Here is an 18,732-nt window from a genome sequence, read left to right on the forward strand (position 1 = left end):
AGAGACCTCACCAGACAGTCACTGGCAGCACCAGGATAAAAAAAACTTCACGTGCGGCATCCAGGAAGTAAAAAAAGACCCAGCACCAGGGGATAAGGAGGGGCTCCCACAGCCGAAATCGCCAGCCAGAAGGCTCCTCTGTAAAGGCCGCAGTCGATTTCAATGCCGGACCAATGCAAAATGGCCACCGGACTACACAAACATGGCCGCCGGCCTACACAGAGTATAGGCTACCACAAAATGGCGGCTCCACAAGGCTCCCAGGAGTGATCCGGGCAGGGGGTCCGAGTGTCCCAGGGAGGGGCCTGCATCCACCCCAAAACCCTCCAGGGGGGGCAGCTACTCCCTGTACCAGGAACAAGGAGGGCACCGCTCCAGACAGAAACCCCTCGCCATCTAAATCGGGTAGCGGTCGGCCAGGAGGAACACTGACGCAGCCTGAAACCCGGTCATATGCAACCTTGTGAGACGTTTAACTCGCAGGCCAACTCCTGTCGGGTTGGGCTAGGTTGTGGCTGACCTAGCACGGAGCTGTGGTCTGCGCAAGCTCACTTGGCCAGATTGGGGTGACTACTAGATCTAGATTATCCAAGCCCGTCACCCAGTCCGGCAGTTGATTGTAGATCTTATAGGGGAATAAAAAAAAAAATCTAACTAAAAAGAAAAAAAAAAGATTGCCAGGACCAGAGATCCCAGCAGGGAGCTGGGTCCTTACTCCTAACTAGGCAGAAAAAAAAAAAAAAAAAACTATAGCTGGGGGGAGCGGTAAGTGCATACCTCCTGGGACTACCCATAGGCATAGGTCAAGCCTTTTTTCTGCCTAGTGTCCTACTCCTGTAGGGGCAGTATTACCCACTGGTTAAGATTTTCAGGAATGTATCAGTCAGTGAATGAAAGAGAAATTATAAAAAAATAAAAAAAAATGTAATATAAAAAAACGCAAATGTTTTGCTTTTTATTTCCATTTTAAACTGGGTTGTTTAACAAGGGAAGGGATAGGGAAGGGATATACACATTATATATATTTTATACTGCATGGGGGTTATCAATACAGGTTTTTTCTTCCACTTTAAAGTCAAACACAATTATGAACAATTTGGCAATACAAACACTTCAACACAGTAAAACTGTTTTTCGGTATTGTCTTTATTGTACAAATGCCGATAAGATATTAACAATCTTCTCATGTCAAAGCAACTTCTCTGTAAAACATTTCAACTTACACAGGTCTTGTTTAAAGTGTAAGATCTGCATGGAACAATGCTCAAAAATAAGCATATTGTGCTAGTGTCATATCTAGCAATGAGGGCTATTTAGAAACAGCCTAAATCTACTTACTACATACATGAACAATCAGTGTTACAGCACAATCTGGCAGCATGGATGTATTTTGTCAAAACCAGTGATTTTATTTTTTACGGCCTCCTCTTTCCTTCAGTGCCAAGTGGATTGTAGCTCCATTCTGCATGTTGTAGTAAGCAAGAGAGTTTGAATCTTTAATAAATATTCCCTGCAGGAAAAAAAAAAAAAAGATGTTAATGACTGGCTTGCTTGTAAACTACAACAGTGCTACAAGCTTTCATTTACTTTCAAAAGTCAAATACTAGACCAAACATAAAAAAAAAAAAAAAAAAATCAAAAAGTAGAAGGATTTGTGCCAGGTGACATTAAAAGAACTCCAGGTTTCCAATAACTTTAAGTAGTTTGTTTGGGCAAGCTTGGATCAAACAAAGTTATATGGTAGAACAGTCTAGCTGCTGGAATTTTTTTTATAGACTGTAGCAGCTTGTGGGTCATACCGTAACTTGTATTGCCTTTCTGCATGGGTATGAGTGACTTCCACTCTGCAGATAGAGAAAGCCTCTTGTACAACACTGGTAGCAGGGTGCTTGTACTCCCGCAAGAAAACAGCACAGCTTACTGTATTTAGCACAAGCTGCTACAGTCTGTTACAATGTGCTATTCCCAAAGACCTTTGAGATAGTCACAAAACGACAGGAATATATGCACAACAATAAAGGTTTTCCTACATAAATCCATCCTCTTCATATATCACAACTTTAAACATATAAAAGGTTATTTTCTAAATGTGAATCTCCCAAAGTACGGACCATCTGCCATTAATCAGACTCCAGTGCCATTTATACAGTTCAGTCATGGGCCTATTTATTCAAAAATGTTATTACTTATGAAACAGAAGTAAAGCATTTTATTATAGTTATTTATTCATATATTATATTTTTTAGAAAACTGTAAAAGAAGTGAAACAAATTTACAGTAATGATACAGTAACACACATATGCAGCATCCAGGAGGTGGGCTTTAAACCTGGCTGGGTGCCACAAATAGGTGATCCTGTATTTGTGCGGAGAGTGCACTCCACAGCACACTCTTAGCACATAGACCGTGTCCTCACCGAACGCCCTGGGTCTCATACTAACAAATTGGACCCGGGACTTGAGGGTTCCTGGTCACCTGATTGCTGTTATAGCTTCTGATTGGCTATCACAGTGATCCGTGCATGCAGCCTGCTCATTTGTTTTCGCTCTCTTCTGAATTTAGAGAAAGATACATTGCATCTTTCTCGCCTTGCGGGAGAGAAAGATGTAAACAAACAAAAAGTGTAAAAAAAAAAAAAAAATAGCTAGATCAAGGTGTGATCTTGGGGTCCTTTCACACGGGCGGTCCCCATATGTCCGTTTTTCATCCCATTTTTTTGCCGATGAAAAATGGACATATTGCAGGTCAATGGGATTGTGGATGTCAGCGGATGGTCATCCGCTGACATCCGATTTGCGTCATTTACTATCAGTTCCGTTTTTTGGAATGGAAGAGAACCCTATTTCTTCTGTTTAAAAAAAACGGAACGGACGCAAAAACGGATGTCAGCAGTGTCATCCGCTGACATCCACAATCCAATTGACATGCATTCTCTCCGTTTATCATCCGCAAACGGATGGGATGATAAAACGGACATACGGACCGGATGACACAAGTGTCATCCGTGTCCGTAAATGAAAAAAAAAAAAAAAAAAGTGCCGGAGCGGATCAAAAAACGGTCCGCCCCATGTGAAAGGACCCTAAGTCAGTGTCAGGGTCAAGGCAAAGCCAGCATTTTTAGGTTTGATTAAAAAAAAAAAAAAAAAACACACACTACATTTTTAAAATCCGTATCTGTGTCAGTTCATTTTAGGAAGGCTTCTGGGCCCTACTATGGTGTACATATAACATACACATATGTGGTATCGCTGTGATCTTCAGAAGCAGGAGACTTTATTTTGGGTTATTCTTTGGTGGCAAGTTATAGTAGCAAGAAATATAGCTACGTTTACAAAAAAAATGGATTTTTGTAAAATCTTACCGTAAAATCCTTTTCTCTTAGCTCATCGACAGACGTAGTCCTCGGTGATACACCACCTTCGGGTTATGTTACCTCCGCAGGAGCAGGACTAGACAGGAAATTAAAAAGCTCTGGCCACACCCTAGGGGCAGTCCCAGAGGGTATATCCTCTCTCTCTCTGCCTCAGCAAATCAGTTATGTGAAAAAGCAGTGCTTAGAGAATTTAACCCAACCCAACTCCAAAACAGAGGGGCGGGGACTACGTCTGTCGATGAGCTAAGAGAAAAGGATTTTACGGTAAGATTTTACAAAAATCCATTTTTCTCTAGCGCTCATCGACAGACGTAGTCCTCGGTGATACACCACCTTCGGGACGTCCCAGAGCAGTATCACAACTGAGGGGTGGGAAAATGGAAATCAAATCCCAATCTAGAAGGCCCAACCGGTGCCAACTAGAAGTTTACAATGCTCATCCTTAATGATGAGACTCAACAAAAAAGAGAACATTTTATTTATTTTTTTTTTTTTTCCAAACAGAAAAAAACCCTCGAGGTAGACCACCGGTCTCCTCAAATTGCGGCCTGCAAAACCTTGCGGCCAAATGAGGCATCCGCCGATGCCGTCACATCAATTTTATAGAATTTTGTAAAGGTATGTACCGACGACCAGGTGGCCGCCTTACATACCTGGACCACTGACGCCTGATGGCGAAAGGCCCAGGAAGTACTGAGCGCTCGAGTGGAGTGCGCCCTAACAGGGAACGGAGGACTCTGACCCTTAATAGAATAAGCCTGTACCACCGTCTGTCTAATCCATTTGGCAATGGTCGCGGCAGATGCAGGCAAACCCTTTCTGGGGCCATCCGTGATCACAAAAAGTGAATCCGTCTTACGGAATGATTCCGTAGCTTTCAGGTATACCCTGATTGCCCGAACCACATCTAAGGAATGCAACGCATGTTCCCGATGATGCTTGGGCTGAGGACACAAGGAAGGTAGTACAATATCTTCATTCAGATGAAAATCTGAAACCACCTTGGGAAGAAAAGATGGCTTAGGATGAAGTACTACCTTATCCCTATGAATCACTAGGTATGGTGACTGGCATGATAATGCAGCCAGTTCTGACACCCTGCGAGCAGAAGTAATAGCCACCAGGAAGGCCACCTTCTGGGATAGAGTAAGCAAGGGAATCTCCCTGATGTTTTCAAAAGGAGGTTTCTGTAGAACCGACAAAACCAAATTAAGATCCCAGGGCGGTAAGGGCGCGCGGACTGGAGGAGCCAGGTGCCGCACCCCCTGGATGAATTTCCGCACCAAGGATTTGGTAGCTAAAGGCTTCTGAAAGAAGATTGCTAATGCTGAAACTTGACCCTTGATGGTGCTCAAGGCTAGCTTCTGCTCAACCCCTTGTTGCAAAAAAGCCAATATTCGAGTCACCGAATAGGTACGTGGAGGAAATCCTAAAGATTCGCACCACGCAATATAAATCTTCCATGTGTGATAATAGACTTTGCTGGAAGTCGCTTTCCTTGCTTTAATAAGGGTGGGAATGACTGAAGTAGACAAACCTCTGTCCTTCAGTACTTGGGTCTCAATGGCCAGGCCATTAAAACCAGTGACTGTAAAGCACGAAGGTAAATTGGTCCTTGAGACCACAGACACTCCCTGAGACGAAGTTCCCACGGAACGTCTGCGACTAACATGTCCAAGTCGGCCAGGCCGGCTTGAGGAGGCCAGCCTAGAATTTCTAGGACCACTGGCGCTGATTGGATCTGAACCAGGCGTCCCTAGAGCTATCTGGCCCCGACCATCCGAGAAAGTCTGGTCGTTTTCTGTTCCCACACATTTATCAGATACCAGATAGTTATCAGGAAAGGTGATCTTTTCTGGTTGAACCTCAGGGACCGAAGTCACCCGACTAGAGGCTACTTGGCCTATCTGGTCAACCAGATCCGATTCCTGTGAGGTATCGGGACTAATCTTAGGAAAAGGTAAAGGAAAAGATCTTTTCAGGGAACGGTAACTACCGCTTCCTGTGGTACTTAAATGTTGGAAGGGAAGCCTTCTTGAACCCTCCTGGAGGAGTCTTGCCTTTCCCGCTAGTACCAGCCGGGCGCCCTTTATGGGCGGTAAAGAAAGGTCCTCGCTTGTTGCGAGGTCCCTTAGCTTTTGCAGCCTGTGGCAAAAAAGTGCTCTTGCCCCCAGTGGCATCCTTAATGATTTCATCTAGGTTGGCTCCAAATAGACGATTCCCCTGAAAGGGGAGATTGGTCAAGGTCTTTTTGGAACCTAGGTCAGCTGACCAGCATTTTAACCACAGCACACGTCTGAGGATCACTGCTAACTTAGATGCATGCCCTAATAGGGGAGTAGTGTCCAAGGCTGCGTCACAGATAAACCGTAGCCCTTGTATGATCTGTTCCATCAAATCAGATGTCTCCTGGGGAATATCTTTTCCCCTAAGATCTTGGCGTACCATCTTCGCCCATTCCGTAAGTGTCTGGGAAACTAGACCAATAACGATTACTGGTCTAAATGCTGACCCTATCAGAGAAAAGATAGTGCGGGACTCTGCTTCTATCTTTCGATCCACCGGATCCTTAAAAGACGAAGTGTCCTCCACTGGAATAACCGTGGCTTTATTCAGCCTGGAAATAGGCGGATCCACGACTGGTGGTACCGTCCATTTCTTAATGATGGATTCCTCAAACGGATAGCGTCTAGCAATACGCTTGGAAATAGTAAAGGTACGTTTAGAATGCTCCCATTCTCCTTTAATCTGATTACCAAAACATTTAGGTACAGGAAAAGCCTTCGCCGTCTTGATGGGCTTATTAGTCCCAAAAGGCCTCTCTGTTTCAGTTGCCTCTGCCGGTAAAGCCTCAAGTTTTAAGGTTTCTTGCACTGCCACAACTAGTGCGTCCACCAATGCTTCTTCCTGAATTATAGCAAGAGAAGAAGCGTCCTCCTCACTGTCTGAGGGGGCTTTACCTGGGATAACAGCCCTTGCAGAGGAACCTGCAACTGCCGTGACCATCTCTGAATCTGAGTCAGAGGTGTCAGATGGTATAGGGGTAGGCGGGGGTCGCTTCCTTGACCCCCGTCCCTGACAGGCCGCCTCCACCCGAGCCACCATAGACTCCAAAATTGCTGTAAATGACTCTATACTCTGTGCACTGGCGGGTCCCGAGGCCCCCTCGAGGGAAACAGGTGGGGGAATATGTGTGGCAGGGTCCATAATAACTCCAGTTACTTCCTGGATAATATAATTCAAAAGTAAAGAAAAAAACTTTTTTTTTTTTTTTTTCTGACCCCCAGCGCCACAAAAAAGCCCCTTAGTGTTACCTGCTTAGGGATCCCTATCGATCGAGAGAGAGAGAGAGAGAGAGATAGACCCCCAGGCTCACCACTTGATGCTCAGAGTTAAACTGCAACAGCTTACAGCGCTGTCTTGACAAACAGGAAGTCTTTTGGCTGGCTGCCCAGGAAGAAAGGAGGCGGCTCCGCCCCTCTGCACGCCTTCCGGCGCCTCCCCCAAGCTCCACGAGGTGTAGGATCACCTCAAACATGGCCGCCCCCATGCTGGAGACACGAGGCTACGCCAAAATGGCGGCTCGTGCGATCCTGCAAGAAAAAATGGCGGCGGCCTGCTGAATGGCGGTGTGCTGCACACAACACTGTCTCTGCCTGGGGATATGGCGTGGTTGGCGGTATCGGCCCCTGGCGGACCGCATGGCCGTTCGGGAGGCCTGCTAATAGCTGGAGATCTGATTTGGAAGGCAGTCTACATGTCCGTGGCTTCTGACTGGTAGGTAGCTTATACTTAACCCATAAGATTCCCAGAATGCCACAGATTACATCTTTTAAACATGTATACAATAGATTGTTAGCTCCCAAACCAAGCCTCCTGGCTTTTTGTACACAAAAAATCACACTCAAAGTAGGAGGATCTGTGACATGTTATAGGATAGAAAGGACTCTTTCTTACCATACCGAGAGGGGCCCGCGTTCACCACAAAACCCGTCAGGGGGAAAGGGGGAACATACTACTCACCATACCGGAACCAGGCGGGCACCAACTCCTGACAGTACCCCTCTCCACCGGGGCGGGAGGGCTGTCGACCGATACGAACGCCGTGACTCATGGTCTTTGGCGTTTCAGCGAGACGTTTAACTCGCGGGTTCAGTCCTTTTAATGGGACTTTGTCGCGGCCGACCCAGCGCGGAGCTATGGCCTGCACGCGCTCGTAGGCTGAACTGGGGTGACCACCGGATCTCAACATCCAGCCCGTCGCCCAGTTCAGCTTTCTTGCTTGAAGATCTCACAGGAACACTGGAGAAAAAGCTGTCTAAAAAAATCCTTTAAGAAAAAATTCTTGCCAGGACCTAAGATCCCAGCAAGGTATCTAGGTCCTTACTCCTAACTAGACAGAAAATAACTGATTTGCTGAGGCAGAGAGAGAGAGGATATACCCTCTGGGACTGCCCCTAGGGTGTGGCCAGAGCTTTTTAATTTCCTGTCTAGTCCTGCTCCTGCGGAGGTAACATAACCCGAAGGTGGTGTATCACCGAGGACTACGTCTGTCGATGAGCGCTAGAGAAATGATTTTTACTATTTTGGGCCAAAAATTATTATTGATAGATCTATCCATAGATCTTCATATTCATTACCATCTACCACCAAATGAAAGCCTAATTTGTTCAGAAAAAAAAAAAAAAAAAAAAAAAAACCACAAGGTATAATCCACCTAGATACACAAAGTAGTTGCAATCACATGTACGGTTTTACTAACACATGTCAAATTTACACAATTGGGTCTGGGCATTAAGCTTAGTATCTACCCTCTGTCATGCAGAGGTTAACCACCAAAAATTCAAAAAATAAGTTACTATAGATCTAAAGTACTATTATTTTTCTGCAGTTAGTCTCTTATCATGGCAATAATTATTTTTATTATAGTTTCCAAGTTACTGAAAAACACAATTAAACCATATGTAAACAAAAATAAGATTTTTGTACTCCCCTTAAGACCCCGTTCACACTGGGGCGACGCTACTTGCCGGGGCGACCTCACAAGTCGCGGTGCACAGCTCGCACCGCGACCTCGGAGCGGCCGGCACGGACTTCATATCATTGAAGTCAATGCAGGTCGCCCCAAAGAAGCTCAGGACCCTTTTTCTAAGTCGGAGCGACTTGTGTCACTCCTATTAGAACGGGTCCACAGCTTCTCTATGGCAGGCGACCAGGTCGCCTGACAGGTCGCCCCAGTGTGAACGGGGTCTAAAAGAGAAAAAAATGTTTATAAAAAGGCAGAAGTTTTTTTTTTTTTACCCTATTGCATTCTATGGATTAAGATAAAAAACCTTCTGCATGCAGTCACCCCACCCCCTTATAATTACCTGAGCCTGATCTCAATCTAGTGATGCACACAAGAGAAGAAGCTCTCTCCCTCCTCATTGGCTTAGAGACAGCAGTGGAAGCCATTAGTTCCTGCTGCTGTCAAAGCCAGTGAGGAGGGAGTGGGGGCTTGCTATTGTTTAGAATCACTTTAAAATCCTTTTTTTGGAGTTTGTGGGACACAGTAATTGGACTGTTATATTGCCACCCACAGAAGATGTCAACACTGGTAACCGGACACACACAAAAAAAAAAAAAAAACCCTGACCAAAGACATCATGCCTCAGTTTTGTAGCAGTACAGAGAGCATAAACATAAACAAAGTGGGGCAGGACGAGTGTCCCCTCAATAGATCCCAGGAAAAAGACTTGGGCGAGTACAAAAATCCTCATTTGTTTTTCACCCATTGAGAGAGACAGCTATTCTTTGACTGTAGGGATCTCCAAAAAAACTGTCAATCATAGGGATGGGCAACAGCAAAACACTGAAAGGCCCAAGAAAATAACTGAAAACTGGGGGCTGCCTGCAGCTTAAAAGAGCAATTTAAAGCTATCAGAGGAGGCCGAAAAGGTCTCTTGGTAGAACTTAAAAGAATGTGATAACAGAAGACCCGGTGTAGCCTGATGTAAGGGGGTACAATATTCTCAACGCACACATTCCTAAACTGGCTATAGAAGCAAGGGAGTGCTGCAGCAACCACCTGCTGGAAACCAAAAATATCTAAAGCTAAAGGCACGATGAAGGGGTCCTGTGAGGCTCCGAAATGTCAACGTGATTAATAGTTAGGTTTAAGCACCAGCCGCAACAGAAGAAGAATTTACCTCCGTTGAAAGCCAGAAAGAGGGGTAGAAATGGGCATTAAAGGAGGCTGTAAACCCGCTTTTTTTTATGAAAATAAAAAACAGGCCTATACTGACCTGCTCTGTGCAGTCGTTTTGCACAGAGCAGCCCTGTTCCTCCTCTTCTGGAGTGCCAACCCCCCCCCCCCCCCCTCCAGTGCTCCAGCCCCCCCTCTTCATCGGGTACCCCCACGAAAAGCCGCTTTCCCTGGAGGAACCCGTGTGGGCTCGCTCCCAAGTCCCACTGCTGCGTCCATTGACACAGACCGCAGGACACTGGATTTGACTGACAGCAGCAGGAGCCAATGGCCCCTGCTGCCATCAATCTGTCCAATGAGGAGAGAGATTCACCTTCTCCATCTGTACACATACATAGCAGATCCTATCAGCCACACCGAAAATCCCAGGCAGGAGAATGACTATAGGCTATACAAGCCATGCAAGGTCCTTTTAGTTTCACCTTTAGGATGGAATACAAATTCTGTTTCAATACTTACATCATACTGAAGCTTCTGCTTCCCAGCGGGCATTCCAGTTGCCTCATGAATTTTAACCTTTATTACTGAGACCTATTAAAACACAAAATGGAAAACTGATTAAAACTTGTACTGTTGCAACAATTCCTACTATAATCATGTTTTTGCATGTAGTGCATTATTCATTTCAGATTAAAAAAAAAAAAAAAAAAACCCACTCCAACACTACTGTACATTACCTGATCGGGGAGGGGAAGGGTGAATGCCAGAATTTGGCCATTTAGCTTCCATTCTGTCTTGTCCTGCATGTTGGGCACTTGTACTTTAACTGTAACTGGTCCCTGAGAAAAAACAAAGAGGGAGATTGCTTGGAAAAAAATACCAAATCTAGTTATTTAAATTTGTCTTCAGGGTATTAAAACTAACCTTGTTACGGCGCAAGAACTCTTCCTCTGGAATCAGGGAGTCCTCACTCTTCATTTTCTTGGCAGAAGGCTCATCTTCCATCGGTGGTGGTGGATGAGATGGAGGCATTGGAGCAGATGTAGGAACAGGTGCAACAGGAGGAGCAGGGACAAATGCTAGAAGCAGAAGGATTTCAATTAAGTATTTGTTTGGATCAGAATGTGAAAACTCAAAGTAGACAATGTCACTAAAATACTGGTTTATGTGAAATATAAATGTGAGTTACATATCAACTGAGGGAAATGAGCGGCGAGCAACTATCTCCAGGAATTGTACACAAAGCTACAAATGTTATGGGTTTAAGTAGTTTTATGTAAAGCTGAAATTTAAGCAAATAATTAACAGATATAGGCATCTGAACTATGTTATATGACAAATGATAAGTCATTTTGTGCAGAACATGCAGATGCACCTAGTCAGTGACCTCACTTTTTCTGCTAGTTACAGCAGCATGTCATATTCAACAATACCCCCAACTTCCCAATTGTCTGCAAGTTCCTTGTTACATTAATAACACTGTGCAAGAAGTTGGTGGCCTTATCACAATATTTTTGATAACTCATCAAGTTCAGTCTTAGCCTAGGCTCACAATGGGAACCGCATGTGAATTGCCCCACATTCCTGTGCAGTGCAATCTGAGCCCATTCATTTCTGACATCTAAAATCACACAACATTGAAAAGGTGCAGGCAGCTTTTATTTTAGCCGCACTGGAATGCGATTGCTTGGGTGTTTATACCAATGCAATCCAGATCAGGCAAACGCACTGCATTTGTGACCTGCTTTTGGGGTGTTCATTTTTAACCAACATCCGCAGCAGATCACAGTGTGATTGTGATGCAGAAAACGCACAGGAGTCACTGCGTTTCCCGCATCGTATCAGTGTGAACCAGGGCTTAATGTGTTTGAAATATTTTACTGGCAAAATGTACAGATGTTTTGTAAGTTAGGCATGCCATTTATACAACCTAAATATTACCAACATTTTTGCAAATTACTGAATATCTGTAGAGGAAAAAAATATTATGTACCTGCTGGAACAATCATGTGAGGTGCTCTCTGTGCCATCATAGGAGGTGGGTTTGGTGGCATTGGTACCACATTTATCCTAGGCGTGTGTAGAATAGGAGGCATTGGAGCTGCTAAAACAGAACCGTGAGGAAGGCGCACCACAGAGGCCATGGGGGGCCTCTGCATCACAGGTACTGCGGACACCATAGTAGTACGGATCGGTGGTGGCATCTGTTAAAAGATTCATGCTTAATAATCTGAACAGTGTTACCCAGACAAAATCTACAGAGTGCTCACATCATCTATCATGCCAAGTATAACTGAAAACATTATATGGTTTATGGCAGACATAAAAACGGAATTTTTGTAAAATCTTACCTGTAAAATTCCTTTCTCTGAGTCCTCCGACAGTCGCCGCCTCTTCATATTCGTCACATATGGGGTATTAGACTTTGCTCCGAAGGAGTAGCTAGGCAACAGAATATGTTAACAATAAAGCTTTAACATATCCCACCCTCAAGGGGTGGTCCCCTCAGTCAATACCCTCCTACTTCCTGCAACCATATCTCAGTTTTAGTGGAATAGCAGTAGAGTATACATTCAAACCCCAAAAGAGGGGCGGGGGCGGCGACTGTCGGAGGACTCAGAGAAAGGAATTTTACAGGTAAGATTTTACAAAAATTCCGTTTTCTCTTACGTCCTCCGACAGTCGCCGCCTCTTCATATTCGTCACATATGGGGACGTCCCAAAGCAGTGCAAACATGAGGGGTGGGAAACGCATCCGCGCCGAAAGGCAACGCAGTCTCCACATCAAAGAAAGGAACCTTACCAAAGGAAGGAAACCAGCTGGGCAACAGCAAAAATAAGTGCTCAACAGGAGCAACAACCCAGGAAAAGACAAAAAACCAGGGGATACAAAACTTATCCCAACAGCCAGGAGTCCCCAACAAGGGACCCTAGGGAACAGCCGCACTAAGAACCTTGCGGCCAAAGGAAGCATCCGCCGATGCCTGAACATCTACTTTGTAGAATTTTGTGAAAGTGTGTACGGTCGACCAAGTCGCCGCCTTACACACCTGGGCTACAGAAGCCCCATGACGACAGGCCCAAGACGTACTCAGAGATCTAGTAGAGTGCGCCTTCACAGGCACAGGGGGAACCTTCCCCTGCAAGGCATAGGCCTGTTCAATGGTCTGCCTGATCCATTTGGCAATGGTAGAGGCGGAAGCCGCCATGCCCTTCCGAGGACCCTCTGGAAGAACAAACAAGGAGTCCGTCTTTCGAAAAGACTCAGTCGATTTAAGGTAAACCCTAATCGCCCGAACAACATCCAGAGAATGCAATCTCACCTCCTTTGGATGTTTAGGCTTCGTGCACAACGAAGGCAAAACAATATCCTCGTTAAGATGGAATTCCGAAACTCGTTTCGGCAGAAAAGAAGGATTAGGTCGCAAGACCACCTTATCCAAATGAACAACCAGGTACGGAGACTTGCAGGACAAAGCCGCCAGTTCCGACACTCTGCGAGCCGAAGTGATCGCCACCAAAAAGGCGACCTTTCTGGACAACATAGACAACGAGATCTCCCTGATCTGTTCAAAAGGAGCACGTTGTAACACAGACAGGACTAGATTCAAGTCCCAAGGGGGCAAGGGATCCCTCCTAGGAGGAACCAGATGCCGCACACCCTGAATAAAAGTGCCAACCAAGGAGTTGGAAGCCACGGGACGTTGAAACAGAACGGCCAGCGCAGACACCTGACCCTTTATCGTAGCCAGCGCCAAACGCTGATCGACACCCGTCTGAAGGAAAGACAGCACACGGGAAACCGAGTACGTGCGGGGTGAAAACCCCCTGGACTCACACCAGGCAAAATAGGCCTTCCAAGTACGGTAATAAACCTTTCCCGAGGAAGACTTCCTCGCGTTGATCAAGGTATGAACAACCTCTGGAGAGAGACCCTTCTCCTTCAGGACCTCGGTCTCAACAGCCAGGCCGTCAAAGCCAGCGACTGTAAAGCAGGATGGTAAATCGGTCCTTGAGACAGTAGATCGTCCCGAAGAGGCAGACGCCAGGGGGCGTCGACCGCCAGATTCACGAGGTCTGCGTACCAGGACCGGCGAGGCCAGTCCGGTGCCACAAGAATCACCGTGCTGCGTTCCGAGTGTAACCTGCGAAGGAACCGGGACAGCAACTGAATCGGTGGAAACGCGTACATCAGCCTGTACTGATGCCACGGGGCCACTAACGCGTCCGACGCGTCTGCCCGAGGGTCGCGCGTCCTTGCCACGAACCTCTTCACCTTGTAGTTGAGGCGAGACGCGAACAGGTCCACATCTGGAAGACCCCACTTCGCGCACAACATCTGGAAGACAGCCGGGTGGAGAGACCATTCCCCCTGATCCAGGGTCTGGCGACTCAGATAGTCCGCCTGCCAGTTCTCCACTCCCGGAATGTGAACCGCCGTTATCGCCGGGACATGAGTCTCGGCCCAAGACAGAATGTCGGCCACTTCTCGAGCCGCTCGGGCACTCCTGGTGCCCCCTTGGTGGTTGATGTAGGCCACCGCCGTGGCATTGTCCGTCTGCACCCGAACCGGGCAGCCCTGCAGCCGGTCCGTCCAGCGATGAAGACAGAGCCTTATCGCACGCAATTCCAGAATGTTGATCGGGAGGGAAGACTCCCCCTCCGACCAGGTCCCCTGGGCGGACAGAACGCCCAGAACACCACCCCAGCCCGACAGGCTGGCATCCGTGGTGATTATCGTCCACGAGATCGGACGAAACGACTTGCCCCCGGACACCAACGGGGACTGGAGCCACCACAGAAGGTTTTCCCTGGTGCGATGACTCAACGAGATCTGAAGATCCAGAGACTGAGGTCGCCCGTCCCACTTGGACAAGATCTCCGCCTGGAGACCCCGCGTGTGAAACTGCGCGAAAGGAATCGCCTCGAAAGCCGAGACCATCAATCCCAGACATCTCATACACGTCCGCAGAGACGAGTTCGGAACGTCCCTGAGGGACCTGACTTCCTCCTGAAGAGTCCTGAGTTTGTCTTCCGGCAGGAAGACCCTCGCCTGCACCGAGTCCAGTATCATTCCCAGATAGGGAAGACGAACCGACGGACTCAGTGTCGACTTTGGAACATTTATCGTCCAACCGAACTCCTGCAGAGTTTGCATCGTGACAGACAGGTCCTTCTCCAGACCCTGACTGGTCGCAGACCGAATCAGAATGTCGTCCAGATACCCCAGGACAGAAACGCCCTGGGCTCTCAATAATGCCAGAACCGGTGCAAGCACCTTGGTGAAGACCCGCGGAGCCGAGGCGAGCCCAAAGGGCAACGCCACGAACTGGTAGTGATCCTCCGCAATGGCAAATCGAAGGTATCTCTGATGACCTTCGAATATGGGGATGTGAAGATACGCATCCTTCAAATCGATGGAGGCCATGAATTCCCCCGGAACCAGGGCAGCCACCACCGAGCGCAGGGATTCCATGCGGAACTTGCGAACCCTCACAGAGCGGTTCAGAGCTTTCAAGTCCAGAATTGGACGAACCTTGCCCTCCTTTCTGGGCACAGTGAACAGATTGGAATAAAACCCCCGAAATCTGTCCCGATGAGGCACCGGAACCACCACTCCCTGAGCCCTCAGGTCCCGCACCGCCAGGTGCAGATCCCGCAGGCGCTCTGGAGACAGTTGTAGATTTGAGGGAAAAAATCTGCTCTCTGGCCGAGAGAGAAACTCGATCTTGTAACCAGATCGAACGATTTCCAGAACCCATCTGTCCCGCACACGGGCCAACCAGGGCTGAAGAAAACCGAGCAAGCGTCCCCCCACCCCAAAACTGGGTGAGGGCGCCCCTTCAGGCCGAACTGTTATGGGCCGCAGGTCCGGATTGGCCGGACTTCTGTTTTCCAGACCAGGGTTTCTTCTGAGAGCCCTGGCCCTTGAACGGTTTGCCCTTGTAGTGCGGCCGAAAGGCACGAAAGGACCCCTGAGGGGGCCGAAAATTAGCATGCTTCTTCCCAGAAGCCCCCTTAGCCTTGGGGAAATGGGGCAAGAGAGTGCTCTTACCCCCGGTAATCCCCTTAATCAACACATCCAGGGACTCCCCAAAAAGGCGAGACCCATCATAAGGCAGATTGGCTAAGGTTTTACGTGAAGATTGGTCCACCGACCAACATTTCAACCAAACCAGGCGGCGAGACAACACCGCCACGCTGTGCACACGCGCGGCCAACGGAATCAGGTCCAGGTCCGCATCACACAGATACATGACACCCTGGTGGATCTGATCCACCATATCCAGGGTCGCCGCTGAGGCCGAATCGGCCACTAGGACGCGCCTAAGCATCTGCGTCCAACTTGCGATCGCCTGGGCCGCCATGAGAGAAGCAAACAGAGCCTTAAGCATAGAACCCGTAACAGAATAAGTATGACGGGCAAGAGACTCCAGTCTCCTATCCGTGGCATCACGGAAAATAGGGGATCCCTCTGCAGGGATCGCAGTGGCTTTGTTCAAAACCGCAATAGCATGATCCACTGGCGGAGGCACACACCACCGTTCATCAGTGGCAGGCGAGAAAGGATAACGCAGCTTGAATTTACTTGGTACCGCAAAAGGCTTGCGCAAATCGCGCCATTGGTCCTTAACAGCGCGCTGAAAATCAGCATTGCAGGGAAAAACCTGCGGCGTCCTGCGTTTTCTCTGCGTCCCATAAGCCGCCAAGGCAGCTGGGGGACACACCTCGTCCTGCAAACGTAGCGTCTGCTTAATGGAAGCAATCAACTCATCCATGATTGCAAGCTCTTCAGGCGAGCCAGGGGGAGAATTATCAACCCCCTCAACTTCAGCCTCTACCTCAGACCCCACTAGATCAAGAGAGGAGCGGGACCCCGATAGGGGGGTCCCCGCCAGAACAGCCCCATCACCTTCACCCTCAGAATCAGAGGACAGAGCAACTCTGGGCCGTTTAGTAGATTGAGCAGCCACCAGCATTTGCACCTGTGCAGCAAGGCCAGCCACAATAGTGGCCAAATCCCCCCCTGGGGGGGAAACAGCGGTCCCCTGGCTTTCCACCAATACTGTGGGAAACTTGCCCTCCTGAGAATCCATTGCCCCTGTATGCCAGACAACCAAGGGTTAACTGCCCCCTTACAGCAAGCGCGGCAAGCGCAGCCCACCGCACCACACTCAGGCACAATGAGACCCCCACAGGGAATATACAGACTGAATACAGGCAATGGAACACAGGAATAGAAGGATAAAACCTGAGGAGACTCCGCTGCTGCTGCTGCCTCGATCGGTGCTTCCAGGAGAGAGGAAGTGATGCTGCCAGGGCGCTCTATGTAAGCCTATGGAGGCTACAAGAAAATGGCCGCCGTGCATGTAAACCATGCGGCCGGAGCGGGCGCCGGTAAAATGGCGCCGTTTGGCGCCGAAATCGCAGCTCCACAGTGCATAAAATCACACACAAAATTATCCCAAAATATGGATACATGTTAGATCGCCGCAGCGATCGCTGTATATGCCCCAACATGCCATTAAAAACATGCCCCACAGCACACAGCTCCTCACACTGCCCAGCCTGACATACTCAGTGTCATACAGCTCCCCCCCCCCCTTGCAGCCCACAGCATGCAGCCGAGATATAGGGAGACAAGCAGTGTGATTAAAGGCAGGTTACACAGTCCCAGACTGAGACCCCCCCCAGACAGACAGGTCCCCACATAGATACACTTACCTCACATGGCGTGGGGAACCCGCACAGGCGAACAAGCCGCTGCACATGAGGCAGGGAGAGTCGCAAATCAAGACGCACACAATGGCGGTTCAGAAACCGCACAGCGTCCGGTGAGGTAGCCACCTCACCAATCATCCCTGCACCGAACAGGGATGGGTCGTTCACCGTGCCAGGAGCGTTACCTGGCTGAACGCTCGATGGCAGACTGGGAAGCCACTGACCCACGACCTGCGACCAGGGGGATCAGCCCGAGACCCAGTCCGCATGATCCTCTTCGTCCGAAGAACTAACTAATGCTGACAAAAATAACAGCTAAGTAAAGGTAGAGAGAAAACTCAAACAAAAATCAAAAAGAAGAAAGAGTCTGGGACAAAAAGTCCCAGCACAGAGAGAGCCAGCCACTCCTGACAAGCTAGACATTAAAACTGAGATATGGTTGCAGGAAGTAGGAGGGTATTGACTGAGGGGACCACCCCTTGAGGGTGGGATATGTTAAAGCTTTATTGTTAACATATTCTGTTGCCTAGCTACTCCTTCGGAGCAAAGTCTAATACCCCATATGTGACGAATATGAAGAGGCGGCGACTGTCGGAGGACGTAAGAGAAATTAATGATTTTCAAGAAGGGGGGGGGGGGGGGGGGGGGACGTGTTGGAAGGTGACCTAACCATACACTAATATGTTTGGGTCAGTCAGCCTGCAGGCTCAAGATTTCTACATCCACAAAAACACTGTAGATGTACTACTGCTAGACTATTGTGAGAGCTGAATAACCAAAGCGTGCCTGCACGCTGTTCAGCCAACAAAGTTCAGCCTAGCTCCTCCGACAAAAGTCAACACAGTAGCTGAGCAGGCAGGGCCACTCACTGTTAGTATTCTAGCTAGTACCTCTGAAATCGGCCCACATTCTAACAGTGCATGGCCAGCTTAAGACTCCAACAACCTTCCCCAAACAGTTCAGAGCATATACTTACCACTCCAGACAAAAGGAACAGGTAGTGTACAAACTTCTCATCAGAATAAAATGAGTCCACAGTAAAACAGGAGATGCACGGTCCAAATGGGATGGATTTTGAAGAGTGTGTGAATCACTCAAGACCTTAGGGTGGTGGGGGAAACTATATGCTTAGGGGATGCGCATCATGACACTTTGGTATAACACGACTTAAGAAAGAGAAAAAAAAATGGGCACATAGGGTAAGCTAGGACACCACCCTGACTAATACTCACAAAGTTACATATTTTTTCTGTTCACCAATACTTTTCTACTGTGAGCACACACACGAAAGTCAAACTTTCTGCGTTGGCATTAAAAGGATTACCAATAGGCAAGATGGATAAGTTTGCTGGAGAAAATGATCTAGACAGTCCCAGCATTTAATAATATATTTATGTAAACCTATACATTCTCATTTACCAAATGAAAATAGAAGCTTTACATTGCTGAGAAA

General features: G+C 47.9%; 1 protein-coding gene across 2 annotated transcripts in view; it reads right to left on the bottom strand.

Annotated features, from left to right (window-relative positions):
• Window positions 1-1,139: 1,139 nt before the first annotated feature.
• Window positions 1,140-18,732, bottom strand: part of SF3A1 (splicing factor 3a subunit 1) — a 55,060-nt gene continuing 37,467 nt past the window's right edge. For both annotated transcript variants that reach the window (XM_082252255.1, XM_082252254.1), the window contains exons 12-16: window positions 11,551-11,761; window positions 10,482-10,636; window positions 10,295-10,396; window positions 10,077-10,148; window positions 1,140-1,510 (exon numbers count right to left, since the gene is read on the bottom strand). In XM_082252255.1, coding sequence (XP_082108381.1) covers window positions 1,409-1,510; window positions 10,077-10,148; window positions 10,295-10,396; window positions 10,482-10,636; window positions 11,551-11,761 — 642 coding nt within the window. In that variant the 3' untranslated portion in view covers window positions 1,140-1,408. The remainder of the gene's footprint in view (window positions 1,511-10,076; window positions 10,149-10,294; window positions 10,397-10,481; window positions 10,637-11,550; window positions 11,762-18,732) is intronic.

The sequence above is a fragment of the Pelophylax lessonae genome (assembly GCF_965119305.1).
Source record: "Pelophylax lessonae genome assembly, chromosome: 1".
NCBI lineage: Eukaryota > Metazoa > Chordata > Amphibia > Anura > Ranidae > Pelophylax > Pelophylax lessonae.